The sequence below is a fragment of the Chlamydotis macqueenii genome, chromosome 4, assembly GCF_036417535.1.
Source record: "Chlamydotis macqueenii isolate bChlMac1 chromosome 4, bChlMac1.mat, whole genome shotgun sequence".
Lineage (NCBI taxonomy): Eukaryota > Metazoa > Chordata > Aves > Otidiformes > Otididae > Chlamydotis > Chlamydotis macqueenii.
The window spans coordinates 25073927-25092151 of NC_141559.1; the positions used below are offsets into that span (position 1 = coordinate 25073927).

Below are 18225 nucleotides of genomic sequence, written 5' to 3' on the forward strand. Positions count from 1 at the left end.
GAGTGATAAAACTGCAAAGATCAGCACAACTTCTGCTCACGCACGTGGTACTGAGACCCTAGAGCATCCCATTATAAAACACTTCCAGTACTGCTGACTAACAGGTTTTAGGGTAAGTGAGCACCACACTGAGAAAAGCATGTGTTATTCCTCATCTCCCCCTTTTCTTACCTTTCTCTTCACAATTCTGTGGCTTGGACTCCGCCCTGAATGGGATTCCATCACCTTCCAGGAGGGCAAGGTAGGACTCTGGGTGAGCTGCCAGACCCATCTGTTCTCCCCTCTGAGAACAACAAGGAGAGAGGCTGAGGAGCAGCTAGGCAGCAAGATGTTAGAAAGAAAGTTTTGCTGTTGGGGCTTCTTTAATTGCTGTTGGTGTTCTTGTGCCTTTGCAGAGATGGTAATTATTTGAGTAAGTATGTTTTGGAGGTGTCCAATTCTGTTATTCAGAGCAGTGGATTATATATAGAGAATACATATATGTTGTGATAGGACGAAGGGTGATGGATTTAAAACAGAAGGAGGCAGATTCAGACTTGATATAAGGAAAAAATTTTTTACAATGAGGGTTGTAGAACACTGGAACAGGTTGCCCAGAGAGGTGGTGGATGCTCCATCCCTGGAAACATTCAAGGCCAGGTTGGACAGGGCTCTGAGCTACCTGATCTGGTTGGGGATGTCCCTGCTCCTTGCAGGGGGATTTGGACTAGATGACGTTTGAAGGTCCCTTCGAACCCAAACTATTCTATGATTCTATAATTCTAATATATAACAAGCATATATAATGGGAATGGAACTTAATACAGCATCGGTATGGTTCCTGCTCCATTCTCAACCATATCCTAAGTGTATTTCCAACCTTTGAGTCAGTCCTAGGATTTTCTGTCACCCTCTAAAGGAAACATATTTGAATTAAGATCCAGCAGAGAGATTGAAACCAGTGTCTTAAATGCTTTTTCAATGGCTTCCCAGAGCAAAATAGCTGCTCAGAGCACAGTGCCACATTTTGAAGTCAGTAGTGCCAAGGCTGGCTGGAAGGACTCCTGCCTTACCTGGTCTTTATTTTCCCTGGTGTCACTGAGAGCAATGAAGTAATGTCTTAAAAAAAAAGTGGAGGAGAGACTATTTTAGCTGCACTGTTTACCAGTCCAGTTAAATAGCACGGCCATGCAACCAGTCAAATCGGCACAACTGGGCCGGCAGCAGCGAAGTGGAGGCAGCAGCCTGCCTGTGGAGTGAGTGGTGGAGCAGCTCCACTGTGGGAGGACCAGCGGAGTTCACTGTGGGATGCGCAGATAACAGAGACTCAAAGCAGAGGAGCCACAGAGAGACCCCATCGCTAGTTACAGCATGCACCTCGGAGAAAATGAACATTTTCAAATCATACATTCTCTCAGCTGGAGAGGTAAAATTGCACTGGGAACAAAAGCATTAGTCATTTCAAACTTTCGGGGATTTTGGGAAGCTAAAAACATTTCTTAGTCTAAAATATTTGTGAAAATTGTGCTCTTAATTACAAAAGTTCAGTCATTATGAAGAATATTGTACAGCTGTTCAAACACGGGCTGAGGAGGATGAGTTCTGTGTTTTTTTAAAGAATGAGATAAACTAACGTAAGTGCTCTTAGAAGACGATTCTGTTGATTTTTGAAAATGTGCTTTTAAAGATGTTCAGTTACCATAGGAAAAAGGTACATCATGGGACCAAGGCGCTTTTTCCATGACTTTTTCTTGTTCCTACCCATTGTAGAATAAATTATGGTCCCAAATAATTTTATCAATAGGCTAGACCCTGGAGGACACAGGAGCACATGGGATTTACTGTGCTTTCAATTATCTGCTAGCAACTGAATTGTGGTAACTGAGCACATGGTTGTCTAAACGCGGTTACAAAGGGGTAAAATATTGTAGCACTAACCTCCTTCTCTGATATTACAGTTTTACACTGAAATATAGTTTTACACTGAAATTGCCTTAGACAGGATAAGCGCATAAATAGTTAGTATAGTTAATCAGTACCAGGGAAGACTTGGTAACATGTTTTCATATCTGTGCCCAAAGTTAGTTTTGTTAAAGGAAAATACAGGAAAATGATAGCCAGTCTGTGATTGATTTATTTTTTTTTTCCCAGTGAAATGCAAACAATATAGAGCAGAAAGGAGTTCAGCTGAGGTGCACAGTAACGACATGATAGTCCTAAATCTCAGACATACAAAACCAAAGCATTGCAGTCCTCTGCAAGACTGACTTTGAAATAATGAGATTTTTTCTTTTTACAGTGAGAGTTTTGGTTTCTGCTTTTGTCCGTAGCTGACTGACAGGTTATGTCTTCAGGGTTTTTCTTCATAGACTTGGGGAGATGGAACAAGCCTTTAACTTCCCACAGAATCAGTTGCTGCTGAATGGGATTAAATACCTGCATATTTGTAGTTTTGTCAACTGAGGGCATTAGTAAAGGAAAACAGGATTTTTTAAAAGAATATTGCCATTGAATTTTCCACCTCATTAGTGTGGGTTTTTGTACTTGCCCATGCCACAAGGAGTTAGGTGTTTAAAGCCACCCCCCACTGTGGGTTCTGATCCATACCTGATTTTCTTCTGGAGTTCACTGGTGCGAGTAAGGGGATCAGCAGGGAGCATTAATACAAAACAGTCACAATAGTTAGAACAACTGCAAAAATTCCACAAGGGAGAAGATTCCAAATATTTTCTCCTGTGGCAGGGTTGGCTGCTGGGGTCTGGTCCTATGCAAATTCAGGGGGTCGGACAGTGGAGAGGAGATAGAAGCAGAGGTGCTCTTAAAACTCACTCTGTAGGTTCACATTCTCTGTGATTTGTGTCCATCTATGTCAGGCCAAATCCATACTGGTATTTGCCTAATACATCAAGGAAAAACCAAGAGAAAGCAAGAGTATGACTGAATCTGTGGAAGGCATGTATTGCTCTTATCTGGTCTTCCAGATAGGTCAGGAAGTTTTCAGCTGTTTGTGTTTCTAGGACAACACAGCTTTGTAAACTTGCACCGTATCTCTCCACATATCGCTCTGTATTTTTAGGTCTTGAAAGCATGCTGCCAAAATATCAGATGTGCAGACAAAGAAAATCTAATGTTAAGAGGTGTAACAGCAGCTTTTATGTCTGTTCTTTAAACATATAGGTGTACCCTGGGTAATTGAGATGGAAGGCTTGGGACTTGAAGGTTTAGAGAGAAACTTTTAAAAATTAAATGAAAATCTATAGTAGATCTCTCTAAAGAAAATTCCTCCTACTGGAGTGTGTCTACTGTTAATTCAATAATACTCTTTTCACTGATGCAGAGTGAGGTCAGACCTCTTTCTGCTTACATCAAACAGACCTCATGAACACTGAGGACATGAATGGACCTCAGGATACTGAACCACGGCTCGTGATGTTGCACATCGTTTCTCATCCTGACTCAGGCACAGATTTTTGACAGGACACATATTTCAGTTTGCCTCACCTCTCTGTCTTTCAAATGGATCTTATGCTTAGACACCTTATGAGGCTGTCACAGGGGTAAAAAGGCCATTAAGGACTATGAAATATTCACAAATGAAATGCTAGGGGCCTTGGAAATGGCAATACAGACAGAAGAAGACTGAAGGAAGTTAGCTCTGATCCTGAAGAGAACACAACTTATGAACAGGTTTGTACTTAGCAGTTCTTCACACAAGGATGTCTGACCTAAAGCAGTTGCTGCCCTGAATATTGCTGAGGCATTGGTAATTCTGGGACAGCACAAGCTGGGGATGGTAGGTCACTTGGCTATTGGAAAGCAAAGACCAAAATTTTGGTACAGCAACAGAAAGGTCTGCTCTGTGGAGGGAATGGAGATGTTCTTTTCATCACAAGTGGATTCAATGAGGAGACAGAGTCTTTCAGGGAGGTACCTGGATCAGTTCTGGGAGGTAAAACAGGGAAGTGCTTTAAAAGTGTTTATAAGAACAGTCTTTCTGCAGGATGTGGTCTCCCTCTCTCCGTCACTAACCTTGGCGTTGCTTGAAAGCACTTCAGGAATGTTGAAGGATGGTGAAACAACAGCCTAATTACATTAGTTTTCTTTGCTATTTCGTATAAAAATAACAGTTGGGCTAAGTTAATCAGCTGTAATTTGAACAAGTGTCTCTCTAGGGTTTGAAGGTAACTCACTGTTAAGCAGTCCTCTCTTTTAAATGCTTGTAAAATGCCTCATAAATGTTACATATACAGTTAAGAGAGACAAAATCTGTAGTCAGTACTATTCTTTTTCAAACTTTTTTTTTATCAGATGAATACCATATTGCTGTGTATCCTTCACTGACCAAGAAACTGATTCATTTAATTTTGGAAAATGTAACTCTCAGTTCTACAAACCTAGCAAAATATTTTTAATAACCAGGTGCAGACTTACAAAGCTGGTTCTTCTCATCAGTTATTAATATATGTGAATATTTCATATCGACTGTCCTCGTGTCACATTGACCATTTAGGATGTTGGGTGTCAGATCCTTTTCAAGGCTGCTTTTCTGTGAGATTAGAGGACATGTCATGTTGCACTAGCTTAGCCACAGCTCTCAAGAATTAGCTCCTTGAGATCGAAATAAGAGCCATTAATTCCATGTAGGTCACTGAACAACAGCCAAATTATGTCTTTCAGTCATTGCCTGCATTTCATTTGTACTTAATGATCGGTTTCTTAGTGTATGGTTTCTCACCATACATAAAAAATATCATGATTTTGCAATCAAAGATAAGCCTAAAGCAACCTTATTGTTTCTACATCTGTTTAAATGCAAGAAGATCCAGAATTTTATGGAACTACATTTGAATACAATCAAGACAAACTAAGACAAGAGTCACATCTGAGAAAACATTTAGGTAGTCTGAAACCTTTTAGTGAAACTATATATTAAAATTGTCATAGAGTTAATTAATTCCTCCTCTCTTTTGGAGAATTTATTCCATCTGGAAAATCTGGCTTTTTTTTAAATATTGCACCATCACGTATTGCACATTGCTCAGTGAAGGTAGCACTGCTCCTCCCTTCCCTCTACAAAGCTGGCCACAAACACCCAAGAGCAGCTTGGGTGTCAGAAAGCAGAGCAAAGCGATTGCAAATTCTGGTGGGTCGTGCTGCTCCTTTGCTACATTCCTGTGCAGGTCCTCCCCCAAGAAAAGGCAGCCTGCAGGACCCACATTCGCTCTCTCTGATACCCTGTGAACTTGTGCCTGTGGACTCTCAAAGTTTAAGGAAACTTAATTAGCTAGGAAACATATTTCTCACTCAGTCTCTGCTTCCATACTCTGGAAGGTTGGTGTGTGACAGCAGGTCTCGCCAGACCCCTCCCCACGGTGGAATGAATGCCCTCTCTGTTGGGCAGGCTCTCAGGGAGGCTACTTTCATGGTTTTAATTCTTCTTCCAGCCTGGAAGAAACAGTCTGGCATGTCTGGCAAAATGATTTCAGAACAACAGGCTTTAAATAAGCACGCAGACACCAGTAAAGGTCAGTAGGCTGTTGGTCCATAATTCTGGTCAGCACAAACCAGACCCTAATATCCTTTCCTTATTTGACACCACCAGGATAACCACTTTAACCTAGACATTCCCTTTCATTTTAGCTCAACTTTAAAAAGAAGCTACCCTCGCTACAGCCATATCCTGGGACAATTGGAAAAAATGCAGTTTCATATTTTTTTTACAGATTATGAGGGCAAACTCCCATAAACCTCTGGGTTTTGCTACTCAATTTTGTTTGTCGGTCTTCTCTTTTTGACACAAAGATTAGCAGTTCCCCAGAGTACTCTACTTCTGCGGGACCTGAAGCCACTGCAAAATTTAAGCACAGATTTTAGGTTTGGGAGCAGGCCAACAGATCATTAAACCTTCCATGTTTCCCACTAGTTTCATAGTGTAACCATCGCAGCAATAGCAAAGCAGCAAGCATGCTGTTCTCTGACTACCTCACAGATAATATACACAGATGATAGTTTAGATGTATCTTCTTATGGTACAACTGTATATGTAGTGGGTGGTCACCATAAAAATGCGTGTTCCTGGAACTCCTGCCCTGTTTGCTAGGTAGGAGTTGTCCTCCTGTGATTCCTCCCTGGAAAGGGCCATTTCGCAATGCTAGTCTGCCAACTTTATCCAAACTCACCTAGGAAAAGATAATTCTGTGGCAAGCTTGGAAAAAAACCTTCCCTCTATCAATACTTCCAAAGAACTACAAAACAAACCTGCCCGTTGTGTTGCAACATTCCTTTGTTACAAACTTATTTTTAGGAATTAATCAAAGAACTCAGCAAGCAAATGACTGAAAGATGTGAGATGTTCTTTCATGTGGAGATGCACCCTCCTCGATACATGCTGCTTGGTAATACTGGGAGTTTCTGAGTTTCTTTACTGATCTGGGGGGTTACTGCCCTGTTGGGGAGTTCAGGGCTGTCTGATGAAGGTGGCTTCAGCTACTTTTCTTTTCAAGAAACTTAGTTCAAGAATCTTAGTTCAGAGAGTTGTTTCTCTTACAGATGCTTTCTCTGTGCATTTTCCCAGTACCAGTTCATATTTTTCATGTTTTCTATTGCTTGGCTAAGCATAGAAGTATTCTGTTGCCCTTTTTCCAGGAACTGCTTTCTCTAGTGTGCTCTCAGACTACCCCGCCGCTCTGACCTGTGAGGTACCCGAGGGGTCGCTGTGCTCCTGTGCCACATCTTTAGCACCACAACTTGTTCCTCTTTTCTGAGGACCACCAGTTTTAAATCAGGAGGGCACAGAAAGGCCATTTTACTGTGCTAAGAGACCAGCTCTTTAGCAGCAGAAGGGAAACTTGGTATGACCACTGAAATACTCCTGCTGAACGGAACAGAAAGGTGAATGCGGTTTGATCTGTCATGAAGGAAGGTGTAGGAGGCTCCATGTTCCTCACCTGCTGACCTTTAAACATTTATTTCGAATTCAGAGTGCTTCTTCTGTAAATATTTTGCATGCTAAAATGAAAAAAAAACCAACAACGGAAGAACCTGCTTCCCTATTTTCTCGCCGTTACGGTACAAGCAGGCTGCAGTCTGTGGGGCTGTGACTTCACATGTGAGGTGATCTCAACTGCGCTCCCAGGACCACCGTCTGTTCAATGTGGCTTTCACTGAGGAGGACTATGCACTCTCTGCCACCTCCCTGTGCTCCAGGGCCACAGACTCACCTGCTGGGACTCCTGTGAGTTGCCATGTAAGCAGGTTGGGGCAGAATCAAGATGTCTTCTATCCTCCAGCCAGGCCCCAGGCTGGGAACTGGAGCCGGACCCATGGGAGCTCCGTCTGGGTGCCCGGCCGACTCGCTGCCAGACTAGCCAAGCGCACCTACAGCAGGGGAGAGTCCGACACCTTGGAGACAGGTTAAACCAGCTGGGCACCTCTGTTTTGGGCCATGCTGAACAGCCTGGGTAAGGAAGGCTCTGCTTGAAGTCCCTGCCAGCCCAGTTTAGCACAGCACAGCTGGGTCTTGCTGTCTGCAGGCTCCCTGCTGCTCTCTGCCGGTGCTGTATGCGCAGGATGGCATGCTTTTGAAAACAAAGATGCTTCACTTTTGACATGCAGCTTGTAGCTAATGTATTTTAGGTTTACCTGAGCCATAGTCAAGACTATGCCCCTTCAATGCCACCTTTACCTAGTTTCACAGATGCAGTTTGCGTGATGTGTTTGCTTAGTTTAAGGGTTTTTTTAAGATGCAAACTGAAGCAGAGAATTTCCACTCTGTGATTATCACAGCACTAAAATCCTTTAGGAAATCTTGCTATACTCTGTGCTGAACTTTTATTTATTTCTTTTTAATGTGGAAGTCACATTCCCTGCTCAACTCTGCAGTGTTGATCCTGGACCGGGATGTCCAGAGGTGACAGGGGCCAAGTGCAGGGACGGGTCTGCATAGAAAGCAGCCCTAGCAAAACCTGGGCAGCGTCTTACTCACTGTGAGGAGGAGGTGAGCCTGCTACAGTGGCAGCTGGGCTTGAACTGGGGCCTTGAGCTACCTGCTGCCCTCTCAGGCTTTTGAGAAACAAGTACTTTACTCCCTCTTGTTAAGTAGGATGGAGGGAACAGAAAGCAGTAATAGGTTTCTGCCACCTGCTTGGTCTTCGCATCAGCTAGCTCCCCAGCCCTCAGTTTCCCTGCTTAATACTGCGCCTAACCCATGCATGGGGTGTGTTTTGAAGCCCTTGTCTGAAAATAGGTTTGTGAGGGAAAAGTACTAGTTTTTATTTTACTCATGGATACATTTTGATCATATTGCAGGCAGTAAAATATCAATTGGGCATTTGTTAATCTACCAGAGAAGTCACTGCCTAAAGGGAGGAGAATGTAGGACATTTTGAGTCTGAATAGATGAGAAAGCTGCATTATCTGGTACAGTTTGTTTCTGATCAGTCTCTCTAGTTGCAAAAGGCTGTAATTGTACGGTAATTCACTGCTACCTTATTTCTAAAATCCCTGCAGATGATTCCCACCAGACAGACTGCTTTGGTAAGCAGTTCATTTCAATACCTCACAAAAGCTACAGCAGAGAGCAGGGTGAGGACAAAATGAAGCAGAAGTGATTTACTGAGCAAGCAATGTCATCACTCTGCTGCACATCATGTCTTTGTGAGATAGAAATTTGTTGGTTGATCTTGCCTTACAGAACAAACAAGATTAAGTGGCAGAGGCACAAAAAGCAGTCCTGGCTCTCTGGATCCAAGGCGAATTTGCAGGCATGCATTAGATCTTTTTCTGTCTCTGGTGGCGTGTGCTTGTTGGCAAGATAATGTTTTGGCATGCAGAACATCTCATAAACAGCTACCTGCTCATGGCTCTATTTAGGCAATTTAATCAGTTACTTTCAGTTTGCCATCCTCCTTATTTACAAAGCCTTTTCTTGTGAATTATATGAAAATATAACTTGTTTTTTACTGATTAAAAAATTCAGATTAGTCTGACTCACACCGTATAGAGTGGTAGCTGGAGTCACTTCTTCTAGAGTCATGAACTAGAGGAAGCCACTGTGCTGTGGAATTATGGAAAAGTGAGGGAGAGTGAGTGTGTGTGCACGCACACTCCAAGGAAAGCTGTGCTGCAGTTGCTAAACAGAAAGACAGGAAGAATTACAGCGTTATAATCTCAAGGACAGCAAAGTGACACTGTGTAATCCCCCAGAGGACAAGCACTCTTTGGCTCTGTTCTCAGAGATTAAGTCACTTGATGTCCATACTCAATCACTTACAGTTAAGTCAACGTTTGCCTGTTGCTCAAACAGGTGCTCTTCTCATGCAAGTTTGTGTTCATGGCACAGAATTCTCTTTAGTTTTAAAACTTTAATAATAAATGATATTTTCAAAAAGCAATACAGCTTCTCCACAAGGAAAGGCATATTGCCTCCAGCTATTTGATTTCATAATTTAGCATTTCCTTTTTTTCCCCCATTTTAATGCCAGCACTGAGGTATTTGCTAATGGGAGAACCAGCATATCATTAGATATTCTGCCTGATCTTCCTCCACCCAGTTTTGCCACCACCCAAAACGTAGGAGCAAGCAGCAGCCTGCCCTGGCTAGCTTGTGGAGTTCACTGCCTCAGGAAGTGATCAGATCACATCTCTGTCAGGATCTCCTCTCTTCTTGGGAATGGGAAATGCAACTCCTGAGAAAAAGAAAAAAAAAAAAAGGCCATCTGTTAAACGCCAGAAAGAAGACACAGAACGAGTTGCGCCTCATTTCAAAACTCCTCCTGCAGGCTTTGGCACTCTCTGCCCAGTTAAAAGGACCAATCCCTGAAAGACGTGAGAAAAGCACGATGAGAGCAGTTCTGGGAGGGATCAACCCTAAGCAGAGTGGATGCACTACGGGCTGCATAGATGCATGAATGCTGCACTGTCTCTTCTGTATGCAGGGTGGATGAATGTGAGAGGCTGCAACGGCTGTCTTGAAGAAGCCTGCGAATATGTGCATTGCTTTGGGTAGTGCTAGTGGGAAACAGAGACTCAGCTGAACTCCTTCGGTAAACCTGTACTGCAGCAGGGTGGTTTTCTATTTGCACACAGCGCAAGAGGACTCATCTGGCAGGAGAGGCCATGAGCAAATACCGCCATACAAGAAGCAGATAGTAATAGTAGCTTCTTAAGTGCTTGCTCTTGTCTAAATTTCCTGATAGCACAGTGAAACCTCATGCATCAAAATGTAACAGTGCGGGAGTCAGGACCTAACACTTCTCTGCGAGCATGACCTGACTGTAGAGCCCCATCTGTGATGCCACTGACAGAGCCCAAAGAGCACCAGGCAGTGTGGTGCCCGGCTCAGTTGCAGAGTGCATGCAGTGGAGCGGGGAGAGCAAGGTGCAGTGCTGCTTAGCAGCAGGCAGGTTGACTGGGTACATCAATGCTGCAGATTTGGAACTCTAAATACTTCGTGCAAAAATATAAAAACTTAGGTCAACAGTTGTTCTGCTTGGCAGGCTTACTTGAACAATCTAGACTGAACAAGTATCGTAAGAGCTGCCATAGATCTCAACTTTTGAGGCTGCCTTGATAATTCTAAAACACATTTTTTAAAGAATACTGACTTCACGAGACAAGGATAAGTAACAGAGAATTTATAACTTCAGATGAACTGTTCCTTATTTCACATACTTTACATTGGCCACGTGTTTACACATCAGTTTTAGGTAGCTTGGTTTGCTTGCTGCCATGCGACAGTGATGAAAGACACCAAGGCAGAGCAGGAACCACAGAATTCATGAGTAGGATAGGGGCACAAAGAAGTTAGAGAGGAGATAAGATGGAGCTGGGCAGAGGCACGGGGTCATATGATGTAGACATAAAGTAAGATACACTCAGCCTCAGTGGAGACTGGGTCTTTCTTTGGTCTGTTTTTATGAAAGCTGCTTGTTTCACCCAGTATTCATCACAGCTTTTGAAGGGCCAACAAGCTATAATGGTAGAAAATGAGCAAGCATGTTCTTGCCATAGAACAGTGAGGCAATTCCTTCTGCAGAGCACCTCACTGCTGAGACAGAAGCCTTTGTTCTGTACATCAGTTGGATGTCTTTTATTATCTGAACCTGTCCACTCTGCAGTTGTACTAATTAATACCACTGCAAATCTCTTGATGTTTCTCATTTACAGAATGCTGTTTCCTTGCATCTCACTTTGATGAGTGAGGGTGAATCTGCTGTTTATGACTTGATTCAACTAGTCAGTTCCTCTGTTAGCAATGGCATCTCTGTTAAGAGATGAAGTATGAAGTCAACACATGCACCAAAACACCAGCCATGACTGAGACCCCTCAAAAAATCTGTGTGCCCTACCTGGATTTCTCTCTGCTCAGAGCTCCTATGGGTGTAACAAGCACAGGGAGAGACAAGAGAAAACTCAGAGGAAGCCGGAAGAGGGAATTGGTCCTGATTAGGTTGATGACAGCTCTTTGTCAACTCATTTCTTGTAGTCTTCTAGCCATCAGCATCGAAACTCTGCATGTTGTTTTCAGCTAAAGTAGATGTCTCCCACTGCTTCTGAAAACTGAGGGATCATTCCTGTAGTAAGGAAATAAAATACAGTGACTTTACCATTCCAGACTTTTACCAGGGGATACAGCTATGGTCCAGTTTACAAATCTGAATTCAGAATGGCTTTCTAGAAGCCAGCAGAGTTGTTACAGCTTTAAGGCTGTCTCAAACTTATTGTTTCAGCACATTTATGGCCTTTTTCTCAACAATTTGGAGTATGGCACGTAGATTTCAAGTGTCCACTCAACATTCTTTGTTTTCTCTTTTTGTTTTCAAGTATATTCGGTGCTGTTCGAACTGGTGCTTATATGCTGTACATTTTGATGACCAAAGGCCTGAAGCAGTCAGTGTGTGACCAGAGTTTTTACATTGGACCTGTCAGCAAATTCTGGGCATATGCATTTGTGCTAAGCAAAGCACCTGAACTAGGTGAGTACCCTCTATCCATTCCTCACACTACGTGTATTTAGAGCAGAAGTGTCTGCAGGAGGCACAAGAAGGGTCTCAGTGCTGTCAAAATTTCATTTTAGTCTTAGAAAAACTTAGTAAATAAAACCAACCCCCAACTCCTCATGTTTTAGTTTCTAGAGATTAAGTCCATCTTGTCTAAAGTTAGAGCAATGTGCAGTTGAATAAGACCATTCCCAGCCCAGGAATAAACTGCAGTGATGATACACAGCAGGGCAGTCAAGAGGTAAGAGCAATCTGGTCCATCTCTCTTCCTTAGCTACCTGTAGGGAAATACAAGTAGCGTAATCAGCAGTCACTCATCCCATGGTTTCAGAAGTGGAGTGGGCTACAGCAGCTGTCTCAGTAAGAAGCTTTGAGTCAAATTCTGCCTCTATTCTGCAGCATTTGTTGTTAAATGCACTGTACAATTATGAACAGAAACATGCTTCTTCTCTAAATATTGAAAGTTGTGACTGTCTGCTTCCTCCAAATACAAACCAATTTCCCATAATATCCCTAGCTTTGCCAGTCCTGATTCTTACGAACTCTTCTCTTTCCAGCAATTTTTTTGGTAAGGATACTTACGATATACATGCCCAAGCCAACTTAATAGCCAGTCTACAGGTGTTCTCTTCCTGTGGCTTGTAAGTGTAAGAAAGGATTGTTTCAATGGGAAGGAGGAGGCAGTGATTTAGCGGCCCTCCAGCTTTCATTGCAGAGGATGCCCTTACTAAACCTCAAAGGGCTGTAGCACTCACTGTGTACAGCAAATATAGGTTTTTACCTTTTAGCAGAGAATTTGATTCAGCAAATTACAGGATAGCAATTCATCAGCATAAAAACTGGAAAGAGACAGACACCAATTGCCTTGCTGTGTCAGAATCCCTTGGTTTCCTGCTGCTTAAATTACTGCAAAATAATGGAAATTTAGTTGTTAAAACTGGAAAACATCAGCTAGAACTGCACAGCAACAATAAACTGAGCATATTATTACTTATTAAAATATGAGTCAACATCTTGCAGCTAATGAAGTGAACAGTGGCATTATGGTTTATTACAGACCTTGTGCAGACAGTGCAATTTTGGTTCCACCCATCATTAATATTCATTATTTGGATTTCCTGGGATACATATACGTAGAAATAAGTCTCCAGGTTCAAATCTCAGGGATCTTTTTCATAACAGTGTCTGTAACAGTAGAAAAAAAGTAGCATACATATATCTAATTGAGGTGCTCAGTGCAACCATGAGAGGGAGAAGGAAGAAAAATGCAAGAAAGAGGAATAAAATTTACTTTTCTACAATATCAACATGAATTTGCATAAAAAATGTGCATTTCAAGAGAAAACATTGCTTTCTAGAAACATTTTTTCTGGCAATTACATATGTTTCAGTATTGTAGCTTGCATATTCAATAGCTTTTTGCACAGTAGCTCAGAAGACTACTGAATTGAATTAAGGTCAGTTTGCAGGTAGACATTTGAATAGGAGTACACTGTGCTGCTTCCTGTTCAGGTTTTCTGCTCTCTGTTGAGCTGCATTTCTCTTGCAGTTGTAGTATATAATGGACAGTCTCACAGTCAGAGATGATACGTGTACATCCACCTACCTCACCTCAGAATTTCATGGGTTCTGTTTGCAGCAAAGGGCTACTAAGTAAACCTATGGAGTGTTCAAACAGTGGTTATTCACACAGAAAAATGTGAATATGATGGTTTTCCAAAGATTGTGTAGAGATTAGGAGCCAAGTTGACTCTCAGATCAGACAGGCTCTCAGATCTAGAGCTGAGGTGGTATTTCATGCTTTAAAACAGCGTATACTCCAGAAATAGCAAAGGGAAGAGAGCATTGCAGTAAGCACAGAATTGTTCAATATATTTCTCATTTCCTCCTCTCCCTTTTTTTTTCTTTTGTTTTGTTACAGGTGATACAATATTCATTATTCTTAGGAAACAGAAGCTCATCTTCTTACACTGGTACCATCACATTACTGTGTTACTTTATTCTTGGTATTCCTACAAGGACATGGTGGCTGGCGGTGGCTGGTTCATGACCATGAACTATGGAGTACACGCCGTTATGTACTCTTACTATGCCTTGCGGGCTGCTGGCTTCAGAGTCTCACGCAAGTTTGCCATGTTCATCACCTTGTCGCAGATCACTCAGATGTTGATTGGTTGTGTGATCAATTACCTGGTCTTCTCCTGGATGCAGCAGGGCCAGTGCCATTCCCATGTGCAGAACATCATCTGGTCCTCTCTCATGTACCTCAGCTACTTTGTGCTCTTCTGCCATTTTTTCTTTGAGGCCTATATCGGCAAAACCAGAAAAGAAAGGAAGGTTGACTAGTGGTAGCAATGAGACAGAAGCCATAGCTCAGGGTCATCAAGAAAAATAAAATTATAAGAAAAGAAAATGGCACAAGGAAACACATATATGTATGGTGCAGCTAAAACTTGGCAGCTTAGGGAAAGTTAGCTTGGTTTAACCCAGTAAGTTTATGATCCTATCATGGTGAGGACTCACTGAATTCTACTCTATCTCAAAGGACTGCTGATGAAAGAAAACTTCCTTCTTGTACCTGTCTGCTCTAGAAAAGAAAGGAGAAAAGAAAGAAGAGAAACAAGAAAAGAAAAAAAAAAGGAAAGAAAAAAGAGAAGAGAAAAAAAAAGAAAAGAGAAAAGGAATAATGTTGAGGGGAAAAAAATACATTAAATAAGCAGTGTTTCCCCAGGGTGGAGGAGAGACTTTTCTTTAAAAAGAAAAAGTTTGTAAATCCTTTCTAATAATTTTTCAGCATTAAACTTGAACAAAACAAAGCAAAGAGGTGACAAAAAAATCTATCTACGGTAACAGTAGGATTGCAAAACAAAAATCTTTCCCATAGAAGATTGATACCTTTAGCCAAAACTATACCCAGAGGGATGTTTCCTGCGTGGAAAGTGGCCGAACTCCACACTGCAGTCATGAACAGAAGAGAGAAGAGATTGATTTCTTCGCTATGTACTCTGCCGAGGAAGCAGATTTGGGACGCAGAGTCGCCTCCCTCAGAAGGCAGAAAGGAACAGTGCTTTTACAAGGGTTTAATGTGAAAAGATGCACTCTTGCAATACATATCTCAGAGAGTGCATTTTCCAAGTGCATTTTTCAGTTAAAGGCAAGGAATTTCTGAAGCAGGATAAGTCATAGAGGGTCAAATCAATCAATATTTGCTAAATTACCAGGGACTAATAGCAGAGGGACATTCAGGAAGGAGAAGGAGACAACTTCCCTTACGTGATTTTTTAGGAATTATCCATTAATCTCAATTTAACTCGCAGTGACACTGGGGGAAATCAGAAGAAATCCGAGTTAGCAAGAAGAGAGTAATATATCTGCCCACTGTTTTCAGAACAAAGCCCTGTGGTACAGTGTGGATTCTGTATTTTTGTGGACACAAGGCTACCTGCCTGGGTGGGAAGAAATGGCAGGACTGCACGACATTGGGTAACACTGTGCTTCTGCATCTGCCTCCTGGGCGATGCAAAGATGTTCAAAGTGCCCTCCTCTGGTCATGTGGAGATTCTACTACAAAACATACTTGGAATAGATTTTTCTTGAGATTTGTATAGAAAAATTAGTCTAAAGGAAGTAATTTTGCTGGAACAGCTTAACTCTAAAGTCCAGAGAGAATTATCCTTCATTAAATATATATATATATCTCTCTCTGCAGAATCTGTACTGTAACATCAGACTGACCACTTAAGAAGACACTCTTTCTTCTCTGAAGTCAGCTACAGATATAAGGAGAAATGTATTTCACTCTGAACCTTAGAGAGTTAGTTGAGAACAGCCATATTATTTCAAAGACAGGTAGATTGCATTATCTGTGATATTCCAGTCCTTACAAAGCCAAATAAAATGTGTAAAAGTTCCTAGTATTTCAAAGACGCAAGTATGTAAACTTGATGTTAAATGTGTTAATGTAGTATTCTGAATTGTATCAGTTAGGTAGTTTAACTAAACAATTAGAAGAACTAGATCAACAAAATAGGGACTGCTGTTCTGCATAAGATATACACACACCTATAACTACACCCATATATACATTCTGTGAATTGTCAACAAGAAAAAAAAAAAGCCCAGTGGCAGAGAATCACGTTTCCTGGCTAATGCAAAAGATTGTTATTATCTTTCGTGCTTTAATTTGAGATTGTACAGTACAAAGGGTTTTTTTAAAAAAAAAATATTATTTTTAGCTTTAATTGTGCTGTCATTCATGAAACAGAGCTGCTTTAGTGTCCTGTTAAGAGATGACAAGGGCTTTCGGTGTCTCATTATATACAAAAGAAAAACAAATAAAGTTACATTCCATGTTATGTGAATGGTCTTACAAATCAAAAAGTCTTTGCAGGCTAAAATCATAATTATAACAAGCAGAAACGAAGTTTACATTTGTGTTATTTAAGTTATTGATGTGCTGACATTATTTTATGGTACACAACAAATAGCAAAATGTGATATGCAGTAATGAAGCTGTGATATTCATTAATAGGACTACTGTATATGTGGAAATATTAGACAAAAACAATTAAATGTGTAACCATTTTGTTATACAGCTTGAGAGTAGATAATTATAACGCTGAATAGGCCTTTTTCCTCATGCTTATTTTGCCCTGGTTAAGAAGACCTGTTAAGAGCAGAAGAGGCAAAATTAGAGTTGATTGCATTTAGATGAAAAGCACTGGTAAAAGCCCACCATTGTGCCATTTAGACCTTCAGTCCTGTTTGTCTTAGGTCTCTCAAATAATGCAAGAGGGAGTGGAAGTGGTCTGGTATGTGGAGCTGAAGCTGGAGCAGAAATCTTGGACCCTGTGAAGTCAGTGGAGGCTTTGCTCTGCTTTGAACAGAGCTGCTGTGTCCGACTGCCTTTTGTCTGAGCAGGGGAGAAGGAAACACACACATCTCCTGCTAATTTGAGGCTTAGGGTTAATGACTTAAAAGCCCCATAAACTTTACTAATAAGAAGCGACGCCACAGCAAGGCAAGGACTTGCAGCCTGAGTTTAACATGGGCAGAAAAAAATGCTGGGTTGCAAACAACCTAACCGTGTTTCATACACTGTTTTCTGTAATTCCATAAGAGAAAAAAACCAAACACATCCATGCATGCTGGATGGCAATGCTGGCAATGCTGACACTGACTTCAGTGGAACAAGAATTTCACTCGCTCTTACCCTGTCCTCCCAAAGCCCTCATGGGTACCCCTGCACTGTTCCCACAGCCTGCTCCTGACGTGCCCACTGCCCTGCCAGCTGGGGCCAGCCGGGCAAGGAGCACCTTCCTTACTGTCTGGGAAGCGGCTCCAGTGCAGAAACCAGCCCAAGCAACCTCCTCGCAACACAGTGTGGGTGTACCTCTGGCGTGCAGGGGGAACTCTGCACTGAATTTGGGGGATGTCCTGATGGGTGACTAGGCTGCAGGCAAGCATGTGCACAGGAAAGGGGTGGCAAGATCCTGCATGTAAGGGACAGTGTCAAGTTAGGGTACATTTATCGTCAGGCTGGAAATTAGCTGTCACGCTGCCATTTGCTTCAGGAGATGACACATCAGACATGCATTTACACAGGCCCTATAGTGTTCTCCTACTGTACCATTGGGTTTTTCTTCTAAGATTTTCCACAGAACTCAACTGTGATAATTGGCTTTAAAGAAATTGAGGATAAGACCAAAACCAACATACACTGTTTTTCTTACTTTTTTTTTTTTTAATTCCTAAAAAATGCACGCATGATATTTAGACATCACATTTAACCCACTCCCATGTATTTAAACACTCAGCCAGTCAAGCCTGAAATAATGACACCTCAACAATACTCCAGCTGTTCCAACCTATTTCCCCTGGTTTGAGCCTTGGGGTCACACTTTCAAATTTTTCTGTCCACTACCAGAACCCTTTTTTTCCTAATTATTTTAAAGAAAGTTGTAATTCTGTTGCATTCACACATGCCAGGGTGAATTCAAGCTTTATGTAAATTGCCAAGCATTATGGGACCTGTGACAATCACCAGAGATACTGGAAATGCTGTTACAGGATTCACTGTTAAAGTCAGGAAAGTTACACTGGTGATAGGGTCAATCTGCCAGGGTCGATGTCTGTGTTTTGTGTTTTGATACATTGATCCAATGTGCTGAAATAAAACCAGAAAGGGTGGTATGGATTTATGCTTAGGCAGTTGTGAGCAGAATTTGGCTCTTTCTGAGCACTACTT

General features: G+C 41.8%; 1 protein-coding gene across 3 annotated transcripts in view; it reads left to right on the forward strand.

Moving 5' to 3' along the window:
* Positions 1–16333, forward strand: part of ELOVL6 (ELOVL fatty acid elongase 6) — an 80986-nt gene extending 64653 nt beyond the window's left edge. For all 3 annotated transcript variants that reach the window (XM_086747522.1, XM_086747520.1, XM_086747521.1), the window contains 2 exons: positions 11803–11954; positions 13900–16333. In XM_086747522.1, the coding sequence (XP_086603648.1) occupies positions 11803–11954; positions 13900–14324 (577 nt within the window). In that variant the 3' untranslated portion in view covers positions 14325–16333. The remainder of the gene's footprint in view (positions 1–11802; positions 11955–13899) is intronic.
* Positions 16334–18225: the final 1892 nt, after the last annotated feature.